This window comes from Falco rusticolus, chromosome 3 (assembly GCF_015220075.1).
Source record: "Falco rusticolus isolate bFalRus1 chromosome 3, bFalRus1.pri, whole genome shotgun sequence".
Taxonomy (NCBI): Eukaryota; Metazoa; Chordata; class Aves; order Falconiformes; family Falconidae; genus Falco; species Falco rusticolus.
In genome coordinates this window covers 65,457,029-65,483,427 of record NC_051189.1, presented here as the reverse complement: position 1 = coordinate 65,483,427, position 26,399 = coordinate 65,457,029, and the positions used below count along the sequence as shown (strand labels likewise).

General features: G+C 35.5%; 1 protein-coding gene across 1 annotated transcript in view; it reads right to left on the bottom strand.

The window, feature by feature from the left end:
- DOK6 (docking protein 6) overlaps nt 1-26,399 on the bottom strand; it is a 253,364-nt gene that overhangs the window by 96,091 nt on the left and 130,874 nt on the right. Inside the window, exon 4 of the mRNA XM_037382000.1 lies at nt 3,067-3,186. Coding sequence (XP_037237897.1) covers nt 3,067-3,186 — 120 coding nt within the window. The remainder of the gene's footprint in view (nt 1-3,066; nt 3,187-26,399) is intronic.

Genomic DNA, 26,399 nt, shown 5'->3' with positions numbered 1-26,399 from the left:
GTCCTTGGTTATAAAAAAATGTAAGCAGCATGTAGCAGTTTGTACAGTCCCAGTTAAGAAAGTCATTACCAATGTTGCAACTGAAGGTACTGGCTGAGGTGGTCATATACAGGGGCTAAACCACAAACCTACAAAAACTTACTATGTTTTCAAGAGATAGCCAATTTACCTGATCCCTTCATTGAATACCCTTACAAATACATGGCATACATCAGCCAAATGTCCTTTAAGGACAAGAATGGGTAACTGGTTGGACAGATAAAGAACTTTGCATATTAAAAATATTATTGCTAGGAAAATGTAAAGTAGGTCATGAAAAAAGCCCTTATTATGATCAAGGAAATATCATTATCAAATTTTAAACATTTCAGAAAATGTTTAGGGCAAAGTATTTGGAAAAAAAAATATTGAAAAAATACAGTGGAATGAGATAAGACTAATGGTTAATACACCTGTTCCTTTGGGATTAATGGTATTGGCACACTGTCCTATCATAGAGATATCCACAGTATAACACTATTATTCAATCCCGTTTAGCCCTTAAAATGTAGTAGTAGTAGTAGTAGTAATAATAATAATAATAATAATTCTATTACAGGCTTTACAAATGTACACAAATATGTATTCTCACGTTTGTTTCAAGTAAATATTCAAATAAATAAAAAAGTAATACATCAACTAACTCAAGATGAATTCTATGAAGCTGTCATACTTGCAATATGTTTTGAAGTAAAGACATTCTAAGGTACTATACCAGTGTAATTTTTATTTAACACACACACACACACAAATGACCCTGAGAGTGACACAACTGCCATTTTCACAGTGAGCAAGATTTTAGACATTTCATATATATAGTCACTTTTCATGAAATTCAAATTGGAAACCTAACTTTGACCTTTCAATTTCAGGTCAACAAAAGCTCAGTACTTTTGAAAGGTTTTCAGGTATCTTCTGAAGTACGATTTTGACAGTATGTCTTTAAAAGCTGAAATATGGGGAAAACGTGCAAGAAAATAAATTCAAAATGTGAATGTTCATCAGAGCTCACCAAATGATTCCACCCTCAAATTAGTTACCCTTTCCACAAAACCATCATGTGGGAATGATACTGCCAAGTTTGCAGAATAAGATAACTAGTATAGACTGAGGTAACAGTTCCACTCAACTAATTTTACTGAAGGTATCTGCTAAAGAAATTAGTCCAACCGTAGGTTCGTACAGAAAAGCTAAATGAACAAAATGCTAGATTTCATACCAACAGTAAGAATCTCTGTGTTCTTCCCTCCTTCCCAGCTGATTAAAAGACCACCCAAAATTTGCTTGCTTCTGAATATGTCAACTTTGATTTCCAAACATGCTTATTAAAATGCAGAACTGTGCATCAAAGGGATGAGAGAAGGAAGCGGATAGGTATCAGAATTACTTGTCTAAGATACCGTAACTAAAGATTTTTCAGAGCATGCTTGTCACATATTGGATTATACATATTCAGTCACTTGGTTTAAAAGAATATGGCTGATGATACTCTCCATGCATTCTTATTCATGTGACTTGTACAACAAATGCATGCTTTGCCTCTTTGTTTCCTTTCATGTATTGACTTAGAACAATAAAGATGTTAATTATGTTCATATATGCCGGTTGGTAGCACTGCAATTAATTTCAAGACTAAGGCAACCGAATCAAGACCAACTCATACAACAGAACTGATCTATGTCTTCTGGAGGTCACATGTGGGTAACTGGATGCCTTTCAAGAACAAGGTGAAATGTAGTATTCACCATCTTTGTTCAAAAGGTGCTGGACAGCACATGAATTCGCTGCAGAAAGAGCCTGAGGAACTTCAGGCTGGTTTTCTGCTCACATCACAATCTCTTGACAAGTTCTATTCCCTTCTGTGTTGCGAAGGAGCTCCACCTGCTCACGTAGTTCTCTCTCCAACAGCATGAATATGAATTTTATACCTATAGCCTATGAACATAATGCAGCAGATAGGATGCTTTGAGTGGTGTCTGATCATTATCAGTTTCCTACAACATTAGTAGTTCTCCTTTTGTTAAATAGTTTGAGATTACATATTAAATTTTGTGTCTCATGGCAGGAAAACAACTTTGCAAAAATCTGAACTTCTTTTAAATCATGCTTGAATTTGTCTAACATTTGAACAAAATTTTTTAAAGATTTCAGTATATTTTATGTTATTAGAGAGGTCTGGACTCTTCTACAAGATTAGTACAATAGAATCAATATAGTGCTATTCATTCTATAATTTAATTAGTTTTGTTCATGATAGTTGGTTTGATATTTTATGACCATTGAGGCAGTTTGGTTTATTACTTTGTTAAAACCTATTGGTTCTTATAAACATCAAGACAGTAATAATCAAGAGCTCTAATTTAGAGAAGACTAAATAAGAACATTTTGTGTTGCCCTCATGTTCACTAATTGGAATTAAATGACAGTTTAATCACAGATTTTCTTTTCTTATTGCACATTCCATCCACCAGCATCCTTCCTCTGTGTGTATGTAATCTAAATTTTTTTCCAAAGAGCCTTTAGATCAGACTTACAAGCTCATGCTTAGTGCTGACTAGCATCTATCATTGCCCTTTTCACCCGTATTTGACAACATTTAGATGACCTTGACTTCGTTTTTCTAGACAGGTATGAGTTTAAAGCAAATATGTGTCTTGCAGTTCAAAGCAGTGTCTGTATGTTCATTACTGTCTTTTAAAGGCTGTGGAACAACAGCCACTGTTTCATTCCTTTGCATAGAGGCCACTGTTTCCAGAACCAGGAGGGTCATAGTATCATCTCTCATGACAGCAAAATGTGAACACAATGAAGACATGGAGTCACTCAAGGTATGCTATTTGGCATAGAATTTAATCGTCTTTATTTGTAGGAAAAATAGAACTAAGCCTCAAAAACACATCCAAATGTTTAGTTATTAATGACGTGCTTCTAGCTAATAGTAAAAATTCTCCAAACAAGAAATTCAAGGAAAGATAGTATGGGACATGACCTAAGAACTGATCTCAGAGTAATTACAAAGTTACTTACCGTTTTGTTCTCTCTGGACTCCAGCAGCCAACAAATCTGGTTCCCCAAGACTTATGTCATTGAGCCTGGTTCCCAGACACTCCATGCAAAGATGTTTGCACCATTCCTCTGCCTCTAGTTCTGGAAAAACAGAAAAAAAAATATGTTTGTTTTAACATTTTACTCAAAAAAGTGTGAAGCTAAATCAATACATTCTTACTGACCAGCTTTATGACAACATAATTCTGTTGAAACATGAGTTGTTATCATAAAGTTCCACATTAATTTCTTTGCCTTGATTTATGAACTCCCAAAAGGGTTTACAGTATTAGGACTGCATGTTACATTTTCAAATTCAGGTACAGGAGGTGGAGTTAACAAAAAAGGGGAATAAGTAATGAGTTTTCAAGGTAGTATATCTATCTATCTATCTATCTATCTATCTATATACACAGTATATCTAGTAGGCCTTCTTGAAAGAGAAAATGCAATTTAAAAAAAAGTACAGATAATATCTGAAATATTATTTACTGCTTTTTAGGTGAATCTGAACTATTAAAGTACTTTCTGTTTCTAAAGGTTCTAGAGTATATTTTAGGAGCAAAGGAAAAAAAATGTAATAAAAAGATCTTCAAATGAAAAACTTCCTTCTCTGCTGTACGGAACAGCTATGCCTGTCAAGTTTGCCTGAATAATTTATTTCTTCAGTTTTGTTCATCTTCTTTTGGTCTCAGATCAATTTGGGCATTAGCTGGAACATTCGTGTGAAAATTTAAAACCTCCTAGTACTTCCTGAGTCCTCCATTGCATCCCACTGACATACATCGTAGCGCTCCCGATCTGCCAGTCTACCAAGAGATAAAATCCCCCCAAGCACAGCAACCCCTCTCCACACCCAGCCACATCCTATCCACTTCCCAAACTTAACATCACAAAATTCCTGGCATCTGTCAAACCACCAACACCTGAAGTTGGCATTCAACACAGTGGGAAACCACAGCTAATAAAAATAATGCAACTAGGCTGTCTGCCTTTTATTATAGGATAGGCTTCACCGCAGGGAAACTTTCTGGAGAGCAGGCTTGGCACCAAGCACACACTGAGTGTCCACTGTCACAGTCAGTGTACACCTGATCATCTTTAAGAGTGGGGGACTCCAAGCATCTAGAAATGTCTCTATTAAACTGCCACAGTTTTTTCATTCCTATTTTTAGGAACAACTGGAAAATACTTACGTGACAATCTCTCAAATGTAGTGCTGAAATTCGGAGAGAGAGAAAAATACTGAATGCAAGCCCTGAAGTGTGTAGTGATAATGACTCATCGTAATTAGTGAAAATTTATATCCAAGAAAAATCTTTCCATGACTAATTAGTACAGTACTCAAATTCTCATCTGGTTAGGCATAGATCTCATGACAAAAAAAAATTGTTGGACAAGAAAGGGAGACAGGCATGCAATTCCAGGTGTCTAAAACGCTTTGGATACCCTCCTTTCTGCAGGGTCTTGAATAATCCAGGAACAGATTGTAGACTGAATTCTCTGATTGTAGGCTATCAGTAGACTGAATTCTCAGGCAGGCAGCTCAAATGATCGAGCCTGTTCTGGGATTTTTGAGAGCCAAATGTGGCTGTTGTCACAGAGGTACAAACAGTTTGGGGGGCTTCTTCAGAATGCTGTTATCAAAGGGGTTTCCCCTTGATTCCCATTCCTGAATTTATGCAATCTTTGTCTCAGGGGACAGAAATCCAAAGTTTTTCTTCTCATAACATCCTCAGCTTCTGGTGGTAAGAGACAGAAATTCTGTCAGTAACATCCAGATGACATTTAACTTCATATGTGAGAAATAAATATTAAGGTAACATTGTACTGTTCCTTTATGCTCCTACAGGTACAGCCTCCTTGATGGAAGCAAGGAGAGAATACGTTTATCTCTGAACAGTAATAAACACTCCAGGCTTTTAAAAGAAGTAGGATGAATTTGTTTAAAAGCCTATCTCCAAAATTTATCTTCTGTTCATGCATGAAGTTTCCCTCCTGTTTTCCCTTCCCCTCCTTCAGCTTTTGCCATTTCTTCGGATATTCGTGAAGCCGCTTGGACCAGAGCCATGCCTTATAAATTATACCCTCCCATGGAGAGGGCTTCATGCCAGGTAGATGATGAAAATGGACCACAAGACATGCTGCCATGTTCTGGCAGCACGCAGAGAGGGTGTAGGGGGCAGCACACCAGCACTTGAGTAAATCAAGCCCCCCCAGGGAGGGTTTCCACTGAGTCATCCAACATCTGCTTCCAGCTACAGATAAACTCAGGGGAATCTGGGCAGAAAGACTGGTGGTAGCACAAAGGTGACAGTGCAAATCTAGTCCAGTGCTCCCATGTTTCGTTCCCTTCCCTCTCACAATTTCTTTTCTGCCTAAACTGTATCACAGAACAATATATATCCTGATAGAATGTATAAACTCTGTAATTTTTCCTGGAGCGTTGTCAGGATGTAGTATTTTACATATTTTACAAAATCTGCATTTTATTACTTACTTTCATTGTGCCTGCACCCAGACTGAAAGAGTACATTCTGGAAATGCAGAATGAGATGATGGTAAGCAAACACTGAACTAACCTTTCCAATTCTACAAACTATGAAGAAATGAAAACACATTGGCATTTCCATAAATCCAGTTTAATGTCAATATATATTCAAAACAGGACTCACGTAAAAGCACTAAGTTCTATTTATATGTATTCTCACACCACATTTCCCATAGATTTTTGGGGAAACAACATAAGCATTGTTATAGGAAACTGTTTCTTGTGGGCATCTTTGTTTTCATTTCCTCAATCCACTTGCCTTTCTCTATTATAGGAACATTTAGATCTTGAAAGTTTGGATCCAGAAACTGCCTTTCAGAGTGTTTGACTCTGGCAGTTTAATTTAAGCTGCTGCTTCTTCACTGCCATACATTGATGATTAGACCCAGATTAGACCATTCTCCAGCTGCCACTCAGAAGAAACTTATCTTACTGTGAGCATTATAAGGTCACGGCTATATTTTGCAAAGTGTAGGCTATAACACACATTGTATTACTGTATAACTCAAAATTTGTATCTTAAAAAAACGATCAACTTAATAGTACAGAAAATATAGTTTCAATGCAGAACCGAAATATCCTCCCACAGATTTGTGTCTGCTGTCAGAAGCATCAACATTATCTACAAATGTGTTTGAAAGGTCAAGGGTATGAGGATATTGTGCAAGACAGGTTTACCTAATGCATCCTAATAGCTGTTGCTTACTTGCAAGGAATTGCCTTCAACCTTTTCCTTGACAGACATGTGAAATCTTCAGGAGCAGGCGAATCCCCTTTCAAAGCCAAAGCCTTTCATCATGTGCATCTATAAAGCAGTTCACCATTCTTTTGTAAAAGGTCTATAGAATGTTTTGTGTTTCTGGATAACAAATTAAATATTATTTATGATTTTAACAATTTGTTTATTGTAATTTATACTACATAAATGCATTAGTCATAGTAGCAATCTTCAGGAATGGCAGCTACCATGTCACAAAACAGTGATAGTATTGTTACTTCTTTATTTTGATTACATGCATATGTTGAAATAGATGAAAAATTACAGAAGAACCAAGTCATAAAAAACTGACAGCAAAATTCTTCTCTTTATATGCATCTAGATTAGATTTATTGGTGCTAAATGCTGAGGGTTTAGCCATAACTTGTACTTGTCATTGGAAAATTTAGTTTCCTTTTAAGATAACTGAATTCTTGGACTGCATGATAAATTGTAAAGCATGCTTTTACAGCTATAAGTAAAATCCAAATACTTGCATTTTCATCTTTACTATTATTCAATTATAAAACACTTCTATACAAATGTCATGAGGTGAGATAAAATACAAAAAGGATAGGAGACCTTGATTAGGCATTGTTTATTGCATAATAAATATTACTGGGAACTCATCTGTAAACGTGTTACCTTATTATTGGCAGTATTTTCCTGCAGTTTAACTGATCTTCTAGGTCATGCCTGCAGTCATATGTAATTTCTACTTCAGTTCCAAGGTGATTAAACTGTTACTGTATCTACTCCAACCACTTCAGTTGTACATTGCAAATAAGTAATATCACAGCAATATAAATGGGTTTGTTGATGTAATAATGGTGATGAAATAATACTGGCAAATGGTGTTAGAAATACAAATTTGTAATAGTGAAAGAGCTCTTTTGCTACTTAGGGTTTTAAACGGTTCATGTTACACATCATGTTCTACAGGGGGTGGGCGGGGGGGTGGGACGTAGATACAGGTATACGGATACATTTCACTTCACTGTTCTTAGTGATCCTCTAGGTCTCTAAGGCTAGAGGCAGGATTACTTTCAGAGTCCTAATTTGGGAAGCATTCTACATGTGGAGTAAATCAACTACCTTCTGGATCCTGACAACTTCACATTCTTTCACATTTACCTCCTGTGATCATATTGCACAATCCTACAGGAGCCTGCCATCACAGCCGAATACCGCTAGCCTGGGATAGAGCCCAAAAGAGGTGACCACTCCTGATCTGTCCAGCTGTTGCCTCCTTGAGTAATGCCACGTCCTGCTCTGCAAGGCAGTGCTTTCCATGTCAGCAGATCCCTTCCATCACTAGCAGCAGCAAGTTACCACATTCATTAAAAAAGGGCTCAATTTCTATGCAACTCTTAAAGTTTAAAACAAGATGAGGAAGTTTGCCTCTTCCCCTTCTCACAGCCCACATAAAGTGATGTGACAAAGGATTTAAGTTGGAAATAACGTGTATGCAATATTAGAGGGGATAACAAACATTGTCCTTGTGCAAATCAAAACAACTCACTCTTTGAGCTTTCCCTAATATCAAACTAACCAAACCCAGAATGTCAGTTTCTTAATTTCTGAAATAATTTTATGTATTTTCTGCACAAATTGTTTGACTCTTCTTCCCTCTAAATGACTTTTATATGACGTCCAAATCCAACTGAATATTTTTACTCTGAACGAAACCAAAGAATCTTTCCTGTTTGGATTAGTAGGCCTTAGACCTGATATTCTCTACCAAGAAAGAATGATGGTGCAGAAAAGTCACAAGTGACAATTTATCTCTTCTAAAAATCACCCAGTCTTAATTAGAAGTTAATAGGAAAAAATATGATAAAATTCCCACAAGACTGATGTGCCACATATAATATATACAGCAACTTAATTTCATTTTTTTTTCACTAGCAAATAACACTATTGCCTGCAGGAATGTAATTCGTTATCAAAATCAATAATACCTTAAACCCCTATATCCTTTATCAGGATATATATCATCCTTTGATGATTCAAACATGATTTTATTTGATAAATGTTTTAAATGTTATCTAACACTGACTCCACTACTTAGGGTACTTTTACTAGAGCACATCACAGACACTCAAACACAGATATAAATAAAGCAATGTTGCTATTTCTTATCTCTGCTCAGAGGAACATATGGATAGCGCTTATTTTGGTAATAACATGTATTACTGATTAACACTATGCATCAATTAGGCAATTTTTTGTAAATGATAGATAGGAAGCAATGAAGGGGACGTAAGTTCTATTTAGTTTAAAAGAACAGAAAATTTGTAAGTAGACTAAAACTTGTTTTCAATTAGATAGTAACAGGGATAGTGGGCTGCAAGTCTGAAAACAATTTGGTTATTAAAATGATTTTTTAATTGACCAATTATATTTCAAGATATTTTATGAGATATTTTATGAGATATGGGACTCATACACAGAATTCTTGCTTGTGTTTCAACTAATACTACCTCTAAGGAAATTTTTTTTGTTTTTTTATTTAACTGTGATTTTTGGATCTTTCACCTGGAGTGGAGGGCCCTGTTATTACCTAAGTGTAAATCACTGAACCAAAAACACAAAGGAAAAGCATGAAAGAAAACAACATATACTATTAAATTTCATTAACTTATTGAAAATGTTCTATATTCAAGCTGTGACAAAATATTTTAAAGGAAATCTGACAATATTCTGTCAAAAAAAAAAGTCAGTGAGTCAAGTTCCTCAAAAATTTGTCATTGCCACTTTTTCCTTTTAACACCATTAAGACCCTTAATGTTTAACTATTTCCAGCTATTTTTCTAAATATACCATCAGTTTAATGACTTTCCCACCCTTCTCTGTACAATTTGAGCATTTTTTTTTTTCTTAAGGTAATACTAAATAATGCAGAAATCGAGCTAAATGAATAACTACAGAATACGAATACATATTCTTTAACTGTTGGTATATTGTGCTAATGCACTTTTTTAACTAAGGGAAGATATAGTCTAAGTATTATAAAAAAATAAACTCATTTTCTTATCATCTGCTATTTTAAATTTGTGTTGGCATAAGGATAGTGCAGCTAATTACAATAATTACAAACAACATTTACTAGGTATAGTAAAATTAAAACTGAAATTTCTGCCAAAAATCATCCATACTTATTTGAAAATGCTGCAAGATACATCACAAAGGGGGTTCTGGTAATTTTAATTTGTGCATGTACCTGCATTTGCAAATAGTCATCTGTGCATCCCTGTAGTTATCAAGGTATATGAAAACTGACATTTTCCTGACAATACCTCCTTCGTTTCTGCAAGTCTGATCAAAAGTGTCAGCTTGAATAATGAGCACTCAGCTACAAAATCATCTACTACCCTGTTCATAATATAAACACAATGTTAAGTGAATGCTTTTAAAGGCAATAAAAGTATTTTTTAAAAAATATCATAATGATGTTACTGTCTATTAAACTGTTTTCCTAAAATAGACTTTAGTTGCACATAATATCTGCTCTTACCTACATTGCTCCTCCTTTCAATTGTAACATTACAGGGAAAGAGCACCCTTCACTCAAACCCTAAAATAAATGCTCCGCAATGCTGACTAGCAGTCCCTAACTAAAGTTAAAGCAATGGGAAAAAAAGTATCCCTATCGCAAATGATGCTTGAGAATGTACTTTTCATACAGAAACAGAACTCACTTAACTTGTTTAAAAAATAGAGAATGTATGGGAAAATGAAGAAAAATAGTCTACAAGAAAGCAATTTCCTTTGCTCAATACTAGTGCTACTGTAACTGTACGACTTTTTTTTTTTTTTTCCTTTAGGTCGATGGCAATTTCTGCTATTAAAAAAGGTGAGTATCACTTTACTCAGTGATTAGTGCTACAGAAATTAATGAAGCCATTCCAAGAAGAAAATGTTACTTAGTGGATAAATTAGTCCTTGAGGGTAGATGTATAGGTATTTTTACAAATCATGTTTTCTATTTCACGCTGGGGATTTGTGACTGTCATTATACCGTAAATGTTTATCAGGCATTTGTATGTCCAACAGATCAACAATGAGCTGATAGAGCATCATTACTAAAAAATATTCTGGCAAACTTTCACTCTCAATTCAAACCTTTTTTCAAGTGCGAAGTAATAATTACATAAACCTACCTGAATGTAGGAGAAACATTTACATCTTTTCTGAAACTAACAGGCTAGTTACAAGAATCTGGCATGGGAATTAGACAGTTCCCCAGGACTGTCAATCCATACCTGTTTCAACAGTTATTAACATTAAATGACAATGGCACGACAGTAAAATAACATCAGGCAGCTTGCCTGTAGTGGGAATGACATAAGCAGGATCGGTCAAAAAGGGTCTGTCACCAGTAACATAACACACAGAGGATGCTATCACGTCATCTTATGCAGCTACCCCATGACTGGCAGTTAGCAACAGCATTTTTCTGGCTTAAAAATTTTGTAACATTTCAGATTTAGACTACTCCCACAATACTTTTAATCTTCTTGGAAAAGTTATAGGGCCTTTTCTTAAATGCATGGGAAATTTAATACCTTCTCGTAAATATGAAGTATGCTCCTCTCCCATTGTCAAGTGTTTAAGTTATGGTTTAGTAAGAGGATCCATACCTAATAAACTAGTACAAATCCTAAGGTTAATTTCACATTATTTTTTTTAGTATCTTAAATATTCAGTTTTACCTTTGACCTATTGACTAAAATCTTGCCACTTGAAGATCAGAAAAAGAGTTAGATGAGGTAATTAATTCTGAAAACATTATTTTCCTACACAAAATCAAGCTGACAAGGCCTAGTTTCAATATACAGAAGAAAAAAAATATGTAGCATTGGCACTATATGCTTCATTGCTCTTATATGTTTGACCATATGACACTCACTCCAGCCATCTGAATAGCTTCTGCATTATACCAATAGAAGCAGACAATGACTAGCAGACTATGAAGTCCTTGCAATCTCCCTTTCTTCCTTTCTTTGGCTAAACATGTCTGACTGAAGCAAGACTTACAGCTGTGAATACTTAGATTTATTAAACATTGTCCTATTTTGGCTGAGCACGGAGGGCAGTGTTAGTGTTGCCCCCTTACGATGTTGCAGACTCTAGGAAACCTTTCCTGCATGATGCTATATACCACTTCAGAATAACAAACCTAATCAAAGACTAATCTTTTTCTTATTGTGCTTCCATTGCCCATGAGATACAGCATTTTTCCCCAAATCCTAAAACTAGTCTTGTAATGCTGTGAATTTGTTCTACTACTAGAGTTAACAAGAGTATTTTATGACAAAATAAAGCACAAAGAAAGTCATTCAAAGCAATTACAGACAACTTCTGACTGAAATAATCTGCAAGAACATAACGTGGTATGTGCTCTACTTGATTTTCAGTTGCATAAAACTTTTCTCTCAGAAAAAAACAAAGTATTAGGTAGAGATGACTGCGTGTCTTCTACTTAACTCTTGGTGGATTTTGATGTGGTGATACTGAAAAAAAAAATCTTAACAGTTCATAGTCTAGAGTTAGCATCTAGGGAAATATAATGAGAAATGCCTGTCTCAAATTTCATATCTACAGAATTAAACCCAAAAGGGATTGATTTTTATTATGAGTTTTTCACATTTCTTATTCTCATTTTACACTTGTATCTCTTATTCTCAGGATGAAACGGATCCCTATATTTGATACATGCAAATATTATTTCAACTAGAAAATGTTCTAGGAAAATAGACATTCTTTGAATGTCTATGAAAACAGACCTTTTCCGGTCAGGCGAACCTTCTGTAAATACTAATCTCCTAAAATAAAATTGTATTGAAATGATGCCATTTTAGATTCCTGGTTTCCGATATACACTACTGTTATCTCTACCAAGATGATCTTAAGTAAGAGGCACGTATGGTTGCCTGTGAAAAGGCAGTCTGCTTAAAGTTGAAACTTAGAATCCCAATTTTCATTAACTAATGAGATTTTAAAATATTTTTATATTTATTTCAGTGGAACACTTCTAAGATTCAGTACAGCAGAACTACATCCTTTGCTGAACCAGGAATACAGCAAATAAATTCAACCTCAATTATGTGTAATTTTCCTCCAAGAAAATCAGAGTAAGTCTTGATGAAAGCAATCTTACAGAATATACCAAAATCCAATCATTTGAAACTTCAAGAACTCTGCTGAATGATGGCTTAAGGCCACGTTAACTGGAGAGTCACTGATGAAAGACTGTTTTACTTCAAATCCTTATTTAAGAGTAAACAACTCATCATGAAAGTATAAAGAATGTTTAAATTTAATTTTTTGAATCCTATAAAGTGGGAACTGCACAGGAAGATTAGGACCTAGGTTTGTAAATCAGGGGTGCTGATTGCAGTGGAAAACAGTATCTGAAGATGTAGCAGTAATTTATGCACACTGGTGATCACTTGCCCACTTACAGCTTACTTGTGAACTGATTTATAAACACAGACAGTACTGGAGGGCAGAGGATAAACATCCTTTCCTTTATGGACGGGTTGGATTAATACACTAGCAAAGACTGGTTGCCTTCTGTGTTCCTTACTTGGACTCCAGGCAAATGTCCTTTTCGGGATGTCTCATGAACTAAACAAAATTCAAATCCACATTCTCCCTGGCTATCTTTTAATGGAGAGAACAAGCAAGACAACAAATTATAAACGTAAATGAATTAAGAGTAGGGATGAGGAAATCAATTGCTTCCATTAAAAAAGGAGTTACCCAGCACCATCAGCACACTCAATAAATGGGCAAAATTACAATATATAGGCTGTCATATGTTTTCCCCTATTTTCTGCATTAATGCTTTTAAATGAGAAAATGACTTGAATGTTATTCTTCTTTCTGCTTGGAAATTGTGGCGTACTCCTAAAAGCTCTACTGCCTTAAAAAATGTAAAAATAAATAACCTTTTGAATTTGTGAGTGCAAACAGGGGTTTCCTGACTTACTCGTAAACATATGAATTTCACATCAGGGCTTTTTAACATAACACAGGATCACAGTGTTATGATGAGATCGTAATAGCAGCCAAATCACTAAAAGCAGCTAAATGTATAATTTTCTTCTTTCTTTTGAGTCAGATAAGGGCAGGCAGACACTTAGTATTCTTCACATTTTCACAATAAAACCTAACATATATCTTTGCACAGAATCTTTATAACTTTCAAAAGTAATGGATCAGTTTCCATGCCCAAAACTAATAGTGTAATATAGTAGTTTGAAGCATGAATGAAAGAAACTTATTATATAAATGATAGTGACATTTTGGAGGAGTAATGCTTTACTGAGCTAGAAAGAGAGAAACCCTTTCTGTTTATATCAGAAAAATTGGCATCTTCTTTTACTCCCTTGATTTGATCCTTTATGAAGTCCAAGGTCTACACTGACAAATATATGTGTAATGCTTATAAGTATAAAGATCAAATTTGAATGAAAGTTTTTACATATACTCAGAGTTATAAATTTGTAGGTTTTCTTCAAGATTCCATTAAAGACAATACTTTTCAGAATTCATAATAAATCTTCATCAGCTTACATAAATGTTTTTTACATGTCATCTATTTGATTCACAAAGGAGAATAAAATTATAAATGTGATGACCTTACCAAATTAGAATTATTTAAAACCTCATAATTAACGGGCTACCACAATTTTCTTAATTTAGCGTGCATGCAGATACAAACTGCCTGTAAAGTAGTTTGACATAATCACATGCAGAAACATACAACTTTTTCTCCAACTTCTTCCTACTCAATTTTCTCATAGAATGATCATAGATCTTAAAAATAAAGCCTTAAAAATCAAGATATTAGGCCTTTTCACTTAGATCGTTGACTTACACTATTATTTTTTAATATACTTCTGTCTACATTTTACTAAAATGGCAGGTTTTTTATAGGCTATGAATCCAAGGAAATGTCCAGATATCAAGAAATGGATAGCAGGGCATTGCATCTGAAGGACTAATTAATGATGCATATGATTTTTAGAATTTCTTTTCAGTTGGTCCTTACCCGCAGTAAACTACATTTTCATCTAAGTTACACTTCTATAGATAAATAATAGACACTTCTCAGCAAAAAGCGTAACTGTCAATATGAAATACCATGTGGAATCAAAACTAGTTATACTCAGAACACATTGGAATTCATTAGACAAATGTAATACAGAGAAGTTACATATCTGAATAATGCTGATTTGTACTCTATTGATGATGAGTTAACAGCAGCAAGGACAGAAATTACTAACGGGGCAGTGCCACTATATCTGGTGACATATGCTGGGAGCATTGCTTCCTCAATCACATAGTTATCATGGACATTGTACTACACTTGAAAAAGATTCACACTGTCAAGTGAGAAAAAACATTTTGAAATAACATTGGCTTTTTGAGTTCCCTGCATTAATTCATTTCCCATCACTAGACAGAGTTGAGGAGATAAATGTCAGACACCTGTTTAATTCACTTCTCATATTTTCAGTGAGGTGGCTGTAAGCTATAGCAAAGTTTAGGCTCACTTCCTTGCACATTCAAGCAAATTTATCTTGGTAAGATCATTGATATTTAGAATATAAAGCAGAAGCTACACAGTAAGACATTTATCATTCTTACTGGACTAATGTTTACAGGTTTACCTTACACAGTCCTGTCTTCTCTAAATAGGTTAGCTTAATTATCTAGAGGCCTGTCCATTAGCACATTCAAATTTTCATTCATTTTATATTTATTACCCGTATTTATTTTATATGGCCACAGCACATTCTCTAATCTCATTATTTCAATTTCTAGGTCCAGTCAAAATTATCCATAACAAAATCTAGGCAGAAAAAACAGCTGTAATATTGACTTAATTATTTATTTATGGAATAAAAACTTCAGTTTAAACTTCAGTTACAGGACTGATTCCCCCTGAAATTGAAACAAAATGCTAAGCTACTGAGAAGTTTGGCCAGTGAAGACATTTCTAAAGAAACAGTTAAATTTGTTCTGTTACTGAGCAAGTACCATTTTGAAATGGAGTTGACTATTTTCCAACAGCAGTCCAAGGAGCTATCTTTGGGGGACACTTTACAAAGTACTTCCCATTTGTTGAAACTGAGATAATATGTATCAGTGAGCCATTGTTCTTATCTGGAAGATGATTAAATGATCTCCTTGCTGACAGACTTGGTTCCCTTTTCCACTTCATTAATTCTAAGTTTGCTGAATTTTTCAGTTAGCCAATAGACCTACTTTTTTCTCCTAAACTCAGGAGTATTTTTGACTATGTCCAGTTTAGAAACAAATGGTGTTTCATAATAGACCAGTTTATATGATTTCATTAATATAAAAATAACAGTATTATACTTTATATAATATATAATATAGTATTATATATTATACTATATATAATATAGTATTATATAATACATATAGTATAATAACTTTAGAATTACACACACTTTTTAAGGAAAGGCTTGGTTTTAAAAACAAATGAGGAAGTTGAGATTAGTTTTTCAAATTTACCTTACATGACTAAAAACATGCAAGCTAATCACTCCTTAATGCTACCCAATAGTCTCATAAGAGTTGCTGACAACTCTATGCTGCTGCAGTTTTCAAAAAAATTCATTGCAACATTAAGTCCAGATACAGACAGAAACATGGAAAAACTAAGATATGTCCCATATTTTCAAAATGTACAGCTTTCCAGGAAGAAAACAGATCTAGTTTTCTATCATTTAGAAGCAGGCCAACAGTCCTCATAATTCTGATTAATATACAGCTTTCACTTCAAAGTAAGGCTCAAATCTTCATAAGACATCAAAAGACTAGCACATGTTATAAAGATTTTGCTAAATGTAAAGCTTAAACCCCTAACACCTGCCAGAACACTGTATGAGTGCATTGTTACAAGCAAAGCATTAATACAGCTTGGAAATATTTACATTACTTTTGTGGACAGAAGTGTTAATTTTGTCTTCACTTTGGCATGAAGAATTGATATGAGTGTTCACTCAATTTGAATGAAGAAAAAAAATAAATCCATCAAATATGATGCAATCCAAAACTTGCTTGAAAGGATGCACTGAACTGTCACCAAAACTAAACTGGTCACCAAAACCTATCAAACAGTATTCCAAGTCTGATCCTCCAAACACCTGCAAAGCTTAAACCTAATATAATGTTTATTCTGCTTTCTGGAATAATTAAAAATTAGTAAGAACTGAATCTAAAGCAAAAATTCAAAATTTTTCCCAAATAAGAGCACAATTTTTTTTATATTTTTATATAAAATATTCATACCAATGCTAGCTTTTTCAGCAGGAGGGAGAAAAGTAATATATTTGCCATCATTAATACCTTACTTTCCTTATTTGCATAAATCTATAATATTCTATAGATTTCAAAGCCAATTAAAATTGAAAACCAGATTTAACCATATAAATATTAAAAACTTAAATGCATCTGCATTCAAGAGATTCCCTCATGTTTTTTCTATAGATTAAATTCAGTTTTACCCTCAGATTAACTTGCAAAGCAGGTTTAGTAGCAGTTGGAAGCAGCTGGAATTGCTTAAAACAAAACTTTAAAAGCAGCCATGTTTTAGGAGAGAAATTGAAAAAAAAAAAAAAAAAAAGCTTTTTTAGACCTCAAAGGTTCATTTTTCTGTACAAGTTACAGAAACATTGTATGAATGTACCTGAACTGCAGTTTCAGAAAATATGTTCACATTTTCCTGTTTCAGTGCAATCTTCATATAGAAAAGACTGAATTGCAATTGATACCATATTGATGTGACGAAAAGCAGTGCACTTTGGGCCACTTTTAAAAACCATTCTCCTTTAAAACTACATTAAGAGGAGCACCAATTTTGACTGATCAAGCTTTTCTTTTAAATTAAGCTTCTTTGGGTGTATGAAGCACAATTTGCTCCTTGGCCTTAGACTGAATTTCCTTATTTGAAATAAAAAAAAGAAAAGATTTAGTGTAAGATCTCCAGAGAATTTAAGGCTGAATGTCCCAAACTGACAGAGAAACTATTCACAGAGTATAATCCATTCAAGAAAACATTCTTATTTATTTACCAAGGAAAAGGACAAGATCTCTCTTTGAGAGATCTAATGCTGACTTGCTTGAAACTTAATCGCAGGGTTATCAATCACTGTAAACAGGGGAATCTCAGTTGTCTGGGAATACACTATTTAGAAACTGAAATCTCTGGTCACTGGCATATTTGTGATTCATTTTCATATCTACCTGAAATCTGGGAATCTTTTTGGGATAAATTTTATGCATAAATGGGACCATTTTATGAAAGTGCATGTTTGTAACTGGAACCCTATTTTTGGAGATCAATGAACTACTCTAGTTAAATCTCAAATAATTGAAGCTGGTCTCAATAATGCTAGACTACTCTCAGAAAATACAGTCTTGATAAGACTACTGTTAACACCAATGCATAACTACTGGGAAGAAGTTGATAATTTAAAACACAAATGTCATACTCTATACAATTCACAAAAGGACTGGATGCTTCTCCAGGTAAAGAGATTGTTTTGTGTGCTAGTTCTCAGAGGTTAAGAGGATGTAATTACTTACTGGAAAGCTTTTTGTACTTTTCTGAAGGGAGTACATTTTCTATTTTTATTTGGAGGACATAACAAATAATAGATGTTGTACTCTTTTCAAAAACACAGGAAAAATCAACAATATGAATTACTGAAATGTAGTTATTTCTACCTAAAATGTATTTATGTTCTTAAAGGTAGGCCATAGTTCAATACGTTTTCCCATCAAATATTGCCAAAGGGATTAAAAAAAAACGGAATGGGCTGTGACAGTGCATTAAGCAACTTTGCTTTGCAGGTATGGAAGCTGGGACAACTAGAAATCTCACAAGAGCATCGGGTCAGAGGTCACATAAATCTTTGCCTATCACTATATAACTGCAGTAGTCCCAAACATGGTTCAGTCTTAGGAATTGCTTTAGTTCTCACTGCTAGCCAGCTGTGAAACGCAAATGTATAAGCTTTACGAATCCCCCTGACTGCAGTTCCATTCGGATTGTTCAGCAGGGCTGGGTTAATGCTGATAGCAACATTCACATTGGCAGTAACTTCTAGAAACCTCTCCAAATGTTATGAAGATAGATGTACAGTGGACATCAAATATTGATCTTTGGGTGGGTTTTTTTGTAGTTTGTGGTTGTTTTGTTTGGTGGGTGTTTTTTTTTAAAACGTGCAGAGATTTGTCCAAAATTTTCATGACTAGACTACAAGAAGTAGAATATCCCATGCTGAATATGTGGTTAAGCACACCTTAGCAGCACACAAAACTTTCTGTGCTCATTTACACATGCTGTTCTTCTCAGCTTGCCTTCATTCAGTGACAAAAGTGTTTCAAAAGGCTTGAAACAGTTAACCTACTAACAGTCCCATATAACTTTTAACACTGTAGGTAGCTACATGTAATGCAATGCAAGCTGAATAGTGACAAAGAATGAAAAATAGATCGGGTGTTTTGGGTTTGGAGCAGTAAATTGTCATGTTATTCACTGAACTCTCCTTAGGATCAACTAGCCATACATCATCTGTCAATACTCCAAATTCAATCTATAAATTACTGTCAGGATTTTTTTGCTGTCACTAAATGTACGTTACTCTCAGGAGAGGTCAGGAACCACAGAAGTCATGTAATTTTACAGGGTGATACATATTCTTAAATCCCAGAAGATTTGACCTACATTCCATGTAGATGAGAACTCTTTATCTCAGTTGATAGTTGGATTCTACTCCAGTGTTAGCGAAGTTGTGGAAAACAGATGGAATATTACACAATCCCAGAGGGAAAGAAGTAGAAATGTGCCCAAACACAATATGTATAAGTTAAGTTATTGTATTTTCTGGGTTTTTTTCACAGAAAAATTTTAAATGGGAAAAATAATGGGAAAAAGGAAACAATCTAGAAGTCCACCAGCTATGTACTTCTTTACTGACATATTACTACTGAGTCTGTAACATCCCAGTACCTGCCAGAAGAACAGACTGAAAGCATTAGGAGTTTGAGTGAGTGATAAGCAAAGTAAATAGATGTGCTTAAAACCCACGAGCCTTAATACTACTAGACCCAGTAATAAAAAAATAATGAAAGAAGAGACACAAAATAAATGATAAACAATTACACAGGATTATCTTAAACTTGCTTATTTGCTAACAATTCCTTCACAAAATATTGCTTCATATATGTATTGGCATAGCATATTGCATGGCAAGGTTATAGTAGTAGAGGGTCTAAGGGAGCATCTTCTGTGAGAAGCTGCTAGAAGCTTCCCCCAAGTCTGACAGAGCCAGTGCCAGCCGGCTCCAAGACAGACCCGTTGCTGGCCAAGGCTGAGGCCATCAGCAATGTTGGTAGTGCCTCTACGAAAACACATTTAAGATACAGTAAAAATGCTGACAGCAGCATGTGATAGGGAGGAGTGAGCAAAAATGAGAAACAGCCCTGCAGACATGGTGAAAGAAGGAGCGGGAGGAGGTGCTCCAGGCACCAGAGTAGACCCCTCTGCAGCACTTAGAGAAGACCATGGTGGCACAGGCTATCTGTCCCCCTGCCTCAGCAGCCCATGGAGGACCATGGTGGAGCAGATATCCACCCTGCAGAGCACGCAGGACCCCATTCCACTACAGGTGGACATGCCCTCAGGTGAGCTGCAGCCTGTGGAGAGCCCATGTTGGAGCCGGCTCCTGGCAGGAGCTGCAGCTGTGGAGAGGAGGCTCTGCAGGAGCAGGTTTGCGGGCAGGGCCTGTGACCCCACAGGGGAACCACGCCGGAGCAGTCCATTCCTGAAGGACAGCACTCCATGGAAGGGACCCACGCTGGGGCAGTTCATGAAGAACTGCAGCCTGTGGAAAGGATCCACACTGGAGAAGTTCATGAAGGACCGTGTACAGCAGGAGGGACCCCATGCTGGAGCAGGGGAAGAGCATGAGGAGGAAGCATTATGAACTGACTGTAACCCTCATTCCCTGCCCCCCTCTGCTGCTTGGGAGAAGAGCTGGGAGTGAAGTTGGGCCTGGGAAGAAAGCAGGAGGAAGGTGAATTCAGTTTTGTTTTTATTTCTCACTCTCCTACCTTCTTACTAGTTATCCCATGTCAAATCTGTTTTGCCTGTTTCAGTAATTTATGAGCAATTGCCCTGTCCTTATCTTGACCCATGGGCTTTTCATCATATTTCTCCCTCTGTCCTGCTGAGGAGGGGGGAGTGAGAGAGCCGCTTGGTGGGCACCTGGCAGCCAGCCAAGGTCAACCCACTACAAAATAACTACATTCTCTGTGTCCTAGATATGAATGTTGGGAACAGAGGTAGTGCAGATTTCTTTTACTTAATAGTACAGTCTGAGTATTGTCATTGAACGTGTGCTGACTCCTCAGAGGTCTAGCGTCATATTTACTGGCAAAAACAGGTGATTATGTTTCTAATTTGACTCTACTGCAAACCAGATGAAAAACAAGGGAAATCTGCAGAGATATGATGCTTTCCTAACATAGGCTGCACTATTTACAGCCTAGTGCTGGCTTGCAGCCAAGACTGGTTGTATCCAGCCATGAAGACATAAAAAAAAAATAAAAAAAATTTCTTTATTAGACTCTCCCCTTCATAAGGCAATGAAAAATAGAAGCCTTTGCAAATGACACACCTTAACATGGTGCTAACATTCCTGCACAGTTTTGAAGCACAGGTCTCAAATCAGTGATGATTTGCTCTGAAATGTGTTATTCTTAGGGCTGGTTGGGACTTTTCTGACTAAATGCAGATTCATCAAGACAAGACCCAGATGCACTGTCAGGAATCTACCCATATCTGCCTGTCTGCCTGGCAAGCTGCTGAAGAATCCACAAGTTCAGCATCAAGGCAGGTGTATCTCAGTGATGGGGGTCAGAAGCCTAAAAGCCTGGGGAAGAATAGCTACACTACAATAATCAGGCTCTGGAGTTCTCCCTGAATTTCCAAGGAAAACAGCTTTGAATCTCCTTCTTACAAGAACATTTTTTAAATCTATTTTTAAATTGCAATCTTTAGAACAGAAGAAGTAGTAAATTTGAAACCATACAAATGTACATACACTATTACATTTCGTAGTCCTAGGTGGTAGAGAGTATATGCCTAGGAAATAAATTGAATCCACTTCTCTTGGGTTTACAAAAGACTGTAACTGAAATTAATATATATCATTAATTATGCTAAGGATAAAACAGTATCTTCATATATTTGTTTCATAGGACTAGCAGTTATTTCCAGCATAGTACATTTATCAAACCCACTAAGAAGCTCAAAATTACATCAGGAAGAAATCTCATATAGAAATCTTATATAAAGATGCACAGTGTATTGGTAATTTCAGATATCACTTTAAGGTAAACAGCAAGAGGCTAAGAAAAAACATTTATTTTTTTTTCTTTTATCCAAGTGTTAGACCATGTTGTTAGACTGCATTTTTATGGGCTTGTGCCATCACACTCATACACACTTTGTTCTGGTATAAAACATAGAGACTGCAGATACTGTGAGGTTCATCAGATGTCTAATAGCTTACAAAAAAATCCCCAAAACCAAACCAAGTGAGCGATTAGAAAACTTTCTATTCAAGTCCAACAAACAATTCCATACTTCCGTATGCCTGACAGCCTAGACTCTACTATCCCTAACCTACCTCTATTCTGTGCTTACGGAGAAAAGTAACTGTATGCTGAAGTGCTAGGGCAGAGGTTTTGAGATTCATGTATTTCTCCTAGTCTCTCTAAAATCAATATTCAGCTGACCTTGAACCATCTACCAGAGGAAGCAGAAATTTCTTTGCTTTCTTCTGTTTGTCTTCTGAAGTTGTTCAGCTTCTGCAGGCAAGAACATATTTTTCTGCTCTTTTACTCTCGTGGAGTCCTACACACACTTTAAAATGGATGCTTCACTGTTATCTCAGCTATCTTGTTTGATTTTTTTTCCTATAGGAACAGTTAATATTTCATATAAATTTCAGTCCCTTTGAGTAAAACTGTGATAAGGAAAGCACCTACAGTGTCTACACTTCAATATTTGTCCAGGAAGAATGAAAAATACAGAACTTCTCTATTTATCTAGATCCACTATGTCAAGCATTAATAAAGGGTACCCAGACAAGTTTACAGCACATGAACAGCAAGGGCAACTGAATGCTTATCATAGCTGCAATACACACAACTATGTAATGCAACTTTACAGAAAGAAAGAAAAAAATTCAGCTTCCACATGTTTTGACCATCAAAGTCTTAAATTTAGTGTTTCTCATACTGCTGTCCCAGAACAAATTTACCTTTTCTAATTTCCAAATTTAGCAATCTTACATCTTTCCTACTCATTTCGTCACAGCCCCTGTGCACAATCCTGCTAGGCTGGAAGTTAACCTTGTTTCCTTGCTGTCCCCCATTTGCCCTACAAATTGAAAATGCAGCAGTGTTCTCAGCTCAGGGACCTGCCTGGCAGAAGCGCTGAAGGGATAGTGACCATTTTGTGTGTCTACTGTTTTCAAATCTAGAAGCTGGCAATTCTACTAAAAGAAGATATGAATTTTTCTTCCCAAAATATTTTCTTTTAAACACTAATTAATTTTAGAATTAGGTTTGCACTCAAATAATAATCTAAAAGTGGATGAAAAGGACAGAAAGTAATATTATAGTACCTGTTCCATCAATATCTATGTCCTGAAGATGGGGTAGTATTTTCTGTATTTCTTCCATTTGCTAGCTATACATATTACCAATGTGTGCCAGAAAATGGTAACAATATAGTTCAGACAGATAACCACAGAAAAAAATGCACAGAAAAACAAAGACCATCAGAAATGCAACCAGATACAAGAAAAAAGAGCAAAAATCCAAATATTTCTAATTTTTAAATGTTAAAGTCAGAATAAAGATGGATATTTATAAACAAACATGAAAAATCAGGAATTAAGTCACTATTAATGAAAAGGGAACTATCTGCCTAGAACAAAAGAATATGCATTGTAAATATTAATCTTAGAATATAACACTTATAACCATGACTCACACTGAACTTTGCCCTGAAAGTGGATAGTGTTTCAAATATTATGATCAAAAAGGGAGAATGTAAGAATCCAGAGAAACATATTTAGCTTCATGCAATGCCTGTCTTTTCACTCTCAAAATATCGTGCCACATGTGGAAGTGAGAACATGTATCTGACCTCCAATGAACCATAAAATTTACAGGGAAGTAACTAAGGCTGTTTCAGTATATTAAAAAATAAAATAATATTAAAAAAATCACAAACAGAAAGTAGAAAAGACAGGGTCATATATTTTCAAATAGCAACCTCTGACATTCTAACAGAGAAATATACTATTTTTTCAGAATAACTCCAACTATACAGAATTATTTTTCCATGATCCTGGAGCTTCAAACTCACAAAACTGTGAAAACGGGAACTTGTTTTAAAGCTCATGTAGCCATTTGTATTGTTAGCAATAACAGCAGCTATGATCACTGATGCTTCATCTCAAAGCCTCAATGTTTCACTGTAATTTTAATCCAAAACCTCCAGGCTTCTTAACTTTCAAAGGATATAGTGATACAAATTACTTCTAATGTTCCACTGACATCTGTCAAACTCTTCAAGCACAGAATATTTTTGCTTGTGAAAACTATTAAGGAGAAAAAGCCTAGCTCATAATCAGTAGTAATTTGGCAGTTGCCCAAAAGCTTTTTCAGTACAAAAATGAAATCAATTTCTGCTTTTTCAAATGACAGCACCAATGTAATTTTTATTTTTTAAAGAAAGAAACACCAACAAATGGTGAAGATAGGTTTAGAAGTGAAAATATGTACAGAACTAAAAAAAAAACCCCTGCGTTGTGGAACACATTGCCACTTGACACCAACAGTCTTTCAGTTTCAACAATTTATTTTTTTTTGCAGAATTATAACAAGGCTTACTTATCACAGTTTGACTGCACTCAGAAAAACTTGAAAGCATAAGAATACAGAAGAAAAAAGATTATGTTATAGATGTATAAGAGTTTTATCAAGGCAACCATCACAGCAACAAGACATTCAAGAAATTAAAATGGTGGACTGAGCCAAAACAACCACAAGAATATTATTTTCAGTGATGTTATATCAATATAGATGTATGAAGACGGATAAACCCCTTAAACTGAAGTTTCGAATTCTCCCCAGCACTTGAACAGTGGAAGTTTTAAGGAAATGCAAAAGTATAACCTCCTAAACATAATGAAGATGTTTCTTGATTGCCATGACTCTCGAACTGCAGTTCATGCATGCCTGGCAAGAAATAAACGCCTTAAATTCATCTACTTCTGTACAGAATGGGGCATGGTACTGAAGAGAAGCCAGACAAATGTCAGTATCTTGAGGGATATCTGCATTTGTTTCACAGTTGCAGTTTTAGAGATTTCTCTGGGGGTTTGCCCCTTTTCTGTTTCTCATGCTACCTCTCATTCTATACTCAATCACTGAAATCACATTTCAGCCCTAATTTACTGTCTTTCTTGCTTCTGAATCCATATTATTTGCAAATGCCCTACTATTCTTTTATCAATAGGTTTGCCAGTTCATCAATTTCCCTTACATTCTGTCATTTAGAAATCAAAATAAATTTTACACAAACCTGTGCTGGTGGGTCCACCAAGCCTAAAAGAGGCAGGGACCTGTATCACTTAATATTTTGCTGCCATCACTAAAGGAAAAATCATGCTCCCAGATGATCTATCACTGACCTAGTGCAACCCAGAAGCTTTATTCCTTGAAAGCTAGCTATTATTAAAGGCACAATCCTCATCATGCTAACAGCATCCATACCAGCACCATAAACATCTAACTTTAATCAGTATTCATGTCTGCCATTTTCATTTTCTTGCTGGACCTGCATAACCGTAATTGCTCACTTCATATCTGCAACTTTAGAAAGAGTTTATGGGGCATTTGCGTTACTGCCACATTATGGGTATTAGGCATGCAGGAAGATGAGCTTCTCAATATATACATGTGTCTGAGCATAGCTTTTTATATACAAAAAATACCAGCACACTTACCTGGAAAAAAACCTCAACAACAACAAAGAAAACTCCAACAAAACCCAACCAAACAAAACCTATCCCAACAACTTTTTTTCAAATAAGCATTAGGGAAAGACAGCACCTCAAATCCAGTTGCGAGCACCCAGAGTTAAAAGAATTTTTCCATTTCTTTGATAGTACATTGTGTAGTGCAGAAAAAAAAAACCACATATGGGAATGAGGAAGGATTGCTGTGAGGCTGCATGTAACCTCACTGCTTTAAGTCCTAGAAATTTTCCTCTATTTTCAAGTCTATGTTGCTTGTGCTATTTAAATAGCCATAGCAACATAGACTGATACTGGATATACATTCTAGATTTCTTCTTGTGATAAGGCCCCTTTAAATCTTAAAACCTTTCCTTTGTTTCCTTTTGGTGTATTTAAAAAACAACAGTAATATTTTTTTTAACCTTTATTATGCTGGGGTAAATACGGTCAGTTCCCCAAAACTTTAATTTTTCTTCACAGTATTCTGTCCTTCCACTTAACCTGCTTATACATTTGGCAACCCTTAATTTTGTCTCAAGTCTCAATGTGTTATCAACCTAAGAGTTTCACATTTCCCTGTTGCTAAAGCAACTCAGAATTTCATGATTCTTGGTTAAAATATTTTTACAATATTGTTAAAATTCCCTTAATGGCAATAACTTTCACATGATCTTCAGGGAGGCTGAAGCTGAGACCTTAGCATGTTCCTTGCTAAGGTGGCAACAATTTCCTATGGTTTGAATAGAAATTCCCACTCTTTAGAGGCCATCTTAAGCTCACTGAGTTATAGACTACTTTTCATTTTATTTAATCAGCCATGACTTGTCATTAGTTTACTTCCACTGAAACAGTTCCG